General features: G+C 39.8%; 1 protein-coding gene across 1 annotated transcript; it reads left to right on the top strand.

The window, feature by feature from the left end:
• Positions 1–477: 477 nt before the first annotated feature.
• LOC307076003 (small EDRK-rich factor 2-like) lies at positions 478–2,316 on the top strand. The gene is made up of 3 exons (XM_079736820.1): positions 478–618; positions 1,669–1,771; positions 1,885–2,316. The coding sequence occupies exons 1-3, from the start codon at positions 612–614 to the stop codon at positions 1,961–1,963; spliced, it is 189 nt and encodes a 62-aa protein (XP_079592946.1). The 5' UTR covers positions 478–611; the 3' UTR covers positions 1,964–2,316.
• The last annotated feature ends 4,771 nt before the right edge of the window (positions 2,317–7,087 follow it).

Below are 7,087 nucleotides of genomic sequence, written 5' to 3'. Positions count from 1 at the left end.
TGTGCATTATATTTATAGAATTAATTAGGCCTACTAACAATTACTTGTAAAAGTCAATTAAACATATGCATAGATGATTAAAGTACAAATGTTCAGCTTTCCCGTTAGCAATTTCTTGCAGCTTACAGATGAAAAGTAAGGTTCAAAGTCTAGCCGTCCTCCCTCCATTTGTCACTTCGTCTATCCGTCTCTCCATCCATCTATCCGTCCATCAATCTATCATTCGAAATTTAGTAGATAGCGCCCTCTGCTGGTAGGCCTCTAAGTCTCTACCTTTATTCCAAAATAAATAAGCGATTGGTCAATTTTGAAAGAATCTTAATTGTATCATCGGATGAAACACCTTTTAATATCGACCTATATATAAATTAATTAAAATTAAAACGATCAGACTGAAGCGCCTAACAAACTGAAAAAAAACCATCCATTGCGCATGCCCATAATACAATACACCGCATGCAGTATCAGAGCGGCAGAATGTTCTCGTAGCTAGTTCTCGCGTTAATTGCGTGATCCCACTACGGAGTTGAATATTGGTGCGTCTATGAGGGAGCAATCGGCCCTTTGGGTGAGAGTATCTGCAATTCGAGAGAAAGACATCGTCTACGAAAATGACCAGTGGGTATTTGTACATCGCTTCATCCTGTACACTCTGTTTTACAGAATCTGTCTCACGACAAGGGTCTATACGATCCATCCATCGTGTTTTTTGTTTTCGTATATTTGTTGTCTGCGGAAACGGGCTCCGTCTATGTGCTGGACTTGTCGTCGGCTTTTCGCCACAAACCACAACGCAATACAGACCATCAGTCACTTTGTGTATAATCAGAGGCTCTCGTGATGTTAAATATTGGTTCATTGGTCTATATCGAATGCCATGTGTTTATGCCACGATGTTTTATCGTATTCCGTGCTATGGGTTAAGGTGAGCCGTGTGTAAACACTGTATGTAGCTAGCTCCGATCGGCCTTCTAGACTTCCAGAGACAATACAATAACTGATTGTTTACATCTACCAACCAATGGCTTGTACAAACTTTTGCGGGGTGTTATTGGGTGTGACCCTGTTGCCTTCCCACCAGTGCGCCCAGCATATACTATGAGATCATATAATACAACATAAGGTGTATGTGCGGTATCCTGGGCATGTGGGTTTCCAACAGAGCCGCTGCCACGTCCACAAAACAAGACTGTTTTTATGACCTAGGCTATAACCGATGCCGTATTATTATTTCATTTACCCGCTGGGTTAATTTATCCTTTGAGTAGGGTCCACTCTCTTCGTCTTGATGTGACCATGTGGAAGGAGGTGAGATCCCGGTCTGTGACTGTAGTAACCGTTACACAGGACAAATGGGTCACTGGACCCAACTATTGCAGCCATTGCTGAACGATCTCCATGGCATTCAATCAGATGTGTTGCCGTCTACACTTTTTGCCCCTTAGTTGTTTTTCATTGTGCATATAAAAGCATGTTTTTGATTTTGATTATAGAAAAATATTTATAATTTTATTGTTTGATCCTTAAGATACCATTATTTGAACGGTTGTGACTTGTCTTTATAATCTTAATCCTAATTGGGCCTCCTTTTTTTATTGTTTTATATGTACTCAAGAACTTTAATTCAGGATATTTATAGGCTAATGACCGGTGCTGTTATCATTGTAGGAGGAAACCAGCGTGAGCTTGCACGAGCGAAGAATGCCAAAAAGGCTGGCGACAAGGGCAAGAAGACTGAAGACGGGTTGTCTGCCGCGGCTCGTAAGCAGAGGTAAACAGGCTCCGTGTCCGCTGTTTAACGGCATGTATATATCAATACGGAGTCCGACGAGGTTCATTGTTTCAAAAAGTCTAATGTGTTTCCACACCACTCCTGTTTTGCAGGGATGCTGAGATAATGCAGCAAAAGCAGAAGAAAGCAAATGATCCCCCAGGTGCAAAGGCCCCTGAACCGGCTAAATAATGCCAATACGTCTGAGGCGACCAACCCCCAGCCCCCATGAACAGCCCTTGTTCAACTTTCTTCCTGATGTGTATGAGAATATTGGTCTAGAATCAAAAATCAGCGATCCTAACATCGTTCCCCCCCCCCCGTAACAGTTGACATTGCTTGTTGCTTATTGGAAGTGTAATTTTTGTTCTGGTGAAATAAAAGTCTGAGCAAGCAGACCATCACCCCACCCTGATATCGCATGTCTCGTTCAGGGATGATCCGTGCTGCAATAGAACAATTGTTAACATTTACATGTTGATTGTGTATTTTTATATCAAAATGTCCCCTTATAAGGATCCAAATAAAAAAACCTTTTTAGTTCATGCTTGCTTGAGTTCTTCTGCGTTACCGGTGCAGAGGCCAAATGTTTGTTTTATTACGGTAGCCGATGCAAGAATTTATATTTTGTGGTGTTCCAGCTTAATGGCAAAACTGGTTCTGTCGTCCATGTCGGTTCTGAACACATGGCTTTATTTACATCGTTTTTTTTCCATAATGGAATTTATGGTATTGCATATAGATATATATTTTTATTATCAAATAGGTAATTATTGAAGTTTCAATAGTTCCAAAAACGTAGCGGTGTGGGAACGGCTGTGTACATTTAAATTAAACGTTTTCTGCCAAATTTAACATACCGTTTTTTTTTTTAAATGTATATTTAGAGTAGGGGTGCCTCATGTTCATATTGATTGATTTTCAATAACTTGAGGCCAGAATATTCGTTAAATAGGCAAGTGGGAATGATGCATTGTTCAGTACTGTAATATACTGATGTAGCCATATATATATATATATATATATATATATATATATATATATATATAGTAAACCCAGTTTACTACCCCAGTTGCAGTTGCGCTAATGGTATTTGCCCACCAGAGGGAAATGTAGGGTAACTTTCCAATTTCATTTATAGCAATGTGTTCGCTTGTTTCTACAGAAGAGGATTAGGGCCACATAGGATTTTGTGGGTATTAAGTCAGAATACTGCAGAACCGTTCTACTAAGTGGTACTAATTAGACACAAAATTGTATGTGCTTTTTTAAAGAATCCCATCCCATAGGATTCTTTAAAAAGTCAAATATAATTGTAGGTGCAATTTTCTTTTTTTTTAGCATTGGGTGTGTCTAATAAGGAACACCTAGTAGCAGTTCTGTATTGGTTCGGTGTGTTTTGGTGCCATACCATGGAAGCTATTGAGCAAAAAGTAGCTTTCAATAGCAAAAAAGCCATTTTCCATAGGAAATGAATGGGATTGTTTAAAAACATCATATAAGTTGTAGGTGCAACAAATCATATTATTCTTTGGTGTGTCTAATCATTACCACCTGGTAGAAAAGTTCTGCATTGGTTTGAGATGTTTGGGTCCCATACCATGGAAGCTATTGAGCAAAAAGCAGTTTTTCCATGGGAAATTAATTGAGTAATTTATTCACGGTCCCTTTGTGAAAAGCAAGCGGTCAGGAGCAAGTGGGTGTCCCTTGGTTGTCCGCCGAGACTGACTGAAAGCACCGACAATTGGCCTAGTTTGACCACTAGGAGGAGTCAACGTACTTGTTTGAGTACCTTGTTAAGAACCTGTATGATGTATAACATATAATTACACTTTCTTAAGAATAACCTCAACATTTTGTCCTAAAGGGTTTGCATCTTTCTTTCAACAATATATTATATCCTTGTAGCCTAATTATAAGTTTCGGCCATAAATGAAACTGCTGATCACATGAACGTTAGCTGTGTGATTCATGCCAACCTGATCTGAGATCTCTTCCAGAATGAAGAATCGGCTGCATTACATAGGAACAGTGGCGGCTAGGGAATTTTATTTTAGGGGGGGCTAAAAGTTTGTACACCAAACCCCCTGTAGGGGGACTGGGGGCATCCTTCCCCCGAAGATTCTTTTGTGATTTTCACAGACAAACTAAGCATTCTGGTGCATTCTGACAAAATAATAAAGACAAAAGACAACATTTCCTTACAAAGACGAATGGAGCCGGGGAACTAAGTTTTAACTTAATTGACCTGCCTTTTAGAATTCAGCAAGATTAAAAGTGCAAATACATCAATAATAATTGGGAATTATACACAAGAGAGAATGTGATTCTAAAATGGGTGAGTTACGGCCAATCTATTGTGTTGGTAACTTCACTCATAAATCTATCTACAGTCAAGTATGCATTTAGACAAATATGATAAAATATCCATATAATATGTGCAACCTTTTATGTGTGGTTGTTTAAGACACACTGAAGGCATGATGCCACCTTAGGTTTGCAGAGAACTATATACAATATACACACTGAAGGCATGATGCCACCATAGGTTTGCAGAGAACTATATACAATATGCACACTGAAGGCATGATGCCACCATAGGTTTGCAGAGAACTATATACAATATGCACACTGAAGGTGTAACCAATAAACAGAATTTACTCGGGTTGTGATAGCAGTTTACTATCGATCCAGTTTTATTTAACATTTGCTGAACTGAAATGCATCTTACTTGATCACAATGTAGGTCAGGAACAACATAAAACAGTAAACCTTAAATCACATGGAAATGTGATTATATTTTTGGTAACCCTCAATTAGAATAAGAAAAAAATATATATATATATATATATTTCCCCTTTTTTAGGCAGTTAACCAAATACTTAAATGTCTGAACAACACCCTGTTATTCAGTACAAAAATACCTGAAGGAATGTTACTCGTCCTCTTTAATTAAATGTCTCTCTCAGTCCATGAAATCAAAATGGATACCGAACGGTCTTCTTATAGAACATAGAACAAATCTTGAATTGTCCTTATATTGTCTTTAGCATCAAAAAAAAATAACAAAATAAAGTAAAGTGCTGGCCAGCAATAATATTATAGAGCTCTATATGTGTGTGGTGGTTTAGTAGTTTTGCCAGCAATCCTCAGGATATTCAGAAGATGACGACGGCGCCTCACGGGCTCACGAGCCACAGGAAAGCACTCAGGCAACAGCGGCAGCGTCTCGTCAATGTTCATTCACTCGGCGGAGTTCCTTGCAAACGGTCTTCTTGTGAATAAACGTTGCCGACGGACTTCCGGATATTATCCAAAGAAACCCGAGTACTTTGTACGGTAAATATTTCACTTAAAAATACTTTTAACAAGTTAAACTCCGAAATTAAACAGCAGGAGAATCACAGCTTGACCACACATTGCTTACAGGCATTGAAGAAGGGATCTACCCGCGAAAACTTAGTCTCCAAGGTAACAATAACACACACCGTAAAACAGCAGTCGTAAAGCTGCCGCAACATAAAGTGGTCGTAACCCTTAAAGAGACACACACCAAAAACAGTGATAATACAGAAAAGCATTAGCTGACTGAAAATATATCTGGGTTGCAAAGGCATGATGCCACCATAGGTTTGCAGAGAACTATATACAATCTACACTTGAAAGGGGTGGGGTGGTGGTGTGGGGTTGTGAGGGCCGCTGTAACCCAGTGTCCATCCTCACGGGAAGGGGGGGAGGGCACAGAGAGAGAGAGAGACAGAGAGAGAGAGAGACTACATTAGACGTGTTCGCACTGTAACGACTGCCAAATGCACTGTTTTTATCACAAACATGAAGCAAGCATCATGTCCCGAATAAATTCAATATCAGGCCTCGAATCACAACAAATAGGATGCAGGGAGACAGCAGGCAATGGAGAAACGAAATGATTTTCCAAAAACACATCCGAGGTACAGTCCAGAGATACAGCACCAAGTTACAGCAATTAATAATGCTCTATAAACAATTAGATAAGTAGGCTACAAACATGTTCTGTTGGCAAAAGTTTCACACACACACACACACACACACACACACACACACACACACACACACACACACACACACAAACATTATGAAGCAAGCATCATGTCCCGAATAAAATCAATATGAGGGCAGCTTGGGCCAACCTTATTTGAAGAGAAGCTCACATCGACGGCCTTTCTGAGTCGCAAACAGGTTAATCACCATGTCATTGACGTCCGGTGATTTTTGGATGAGGTCCCACTCAACAGACAGCATCGCTAGGGCGTTAAGCCTATCTTGTCCGATGGTACTTCGGAGAAATGTTTTATTCCTCTTCAGTGTACTGAAGCACCTCTCTGACTCTGCCAATGTCATAGGGGTTGTCAATGCTATTGTGTTAATTTCAATGTCTCCGAAAAAGTGCACTGAAGATTGTGAATGTCTATTTTTCTTCACCTGCTCGTTGTGTCTCTGTGTACGGAGATGCGGTGGCCGTCATCCAGCTGACAGGCAATATTTACTTTGCCCAACATTGAAAGCTTCACAGTTTCCAATGTGAGTTGCACTGCATTCATGTTTCTTTATTTTACAGGACACATGTTTTAAATCCACAACCCCTTGTTGGGTCCAAGCTGTGTCTCCTCCGAACAGCACGCAAGGGAAACAGAAGACATCAACGAAAACGGATGAGTCAGTAGATAGTCCACTTCGTTAGGTAAATTAGCGCTCGCCCTTGTGGTCAGGGTTTTTTTCACTTTTTTCTCCCGCCTCCAACAGTGTCCGTCACCAGTGAGAGTCACTTTCGGTCTGGGCTATATTAATTTAGCCCAAATGGTCTCTAAATCAAGGGGGTATGTCATAACACGTGTCAATCACGATTGGACGACACCGATTGGATGCTGATTTTCTTAAACGTGGGCTTAGAAAAGTCAGCCCAGACGAACTGTCTGGGCTGACTTTTCTAAGCCCACACAACATATCTATGTATCTGCTGCGTTTTTGTAATTATTTGGTGCTGTTGCTTCTCCGTTGCACCAAAATCAACCAATTCTAAGTTTTAGTAATTATATTTTAATATTTTCATTAATTTAATAATGTTCTCATGTTTATTTTAAAATATAGGGAGGGCTTAGCCCCACTAGCCCATTGATACCAGCCGTCCCTGCATAGGAATATGAATACAATTTAACTTTTGATGTGGTGAGGACTAAAATGTTATTGGAATCTAAATCATCACACATTTTAAGAGACGATACAAAAAACAAAGAAGTGAATACTAAAGGGTGTTAGTTCACCAAATATCAAGTTTAT

The sequence above is a fragment of the Pollachius pollachius genome (assembly GCF_949987615.1).
Source record: "Pollachius pollachius genome assembly, chromosome: 5".
NCBI lineage: Eukaryota > Metazoa > Chordata > Actinopteri > Gadiformes > Gadidae > Pollachius > Pollachius pollachius.
The sequence above is the reverse complement of the archived record's forward strand: the minus strand, read 5'-3'. Positions and strand labels throughout refer to the sequence as shown.

Coding starts and splice junctions, on each gene's coding strand:
- LOC307076003 (XM_079736820.1), top strand. Junction 1,772..1,884: donor GCCGCGGCTCGTAAGCAGAG/GTAAACAGGCTC, acceptor CCTGTTTTGCAG/GGATGCTGAGATAATGCAGC.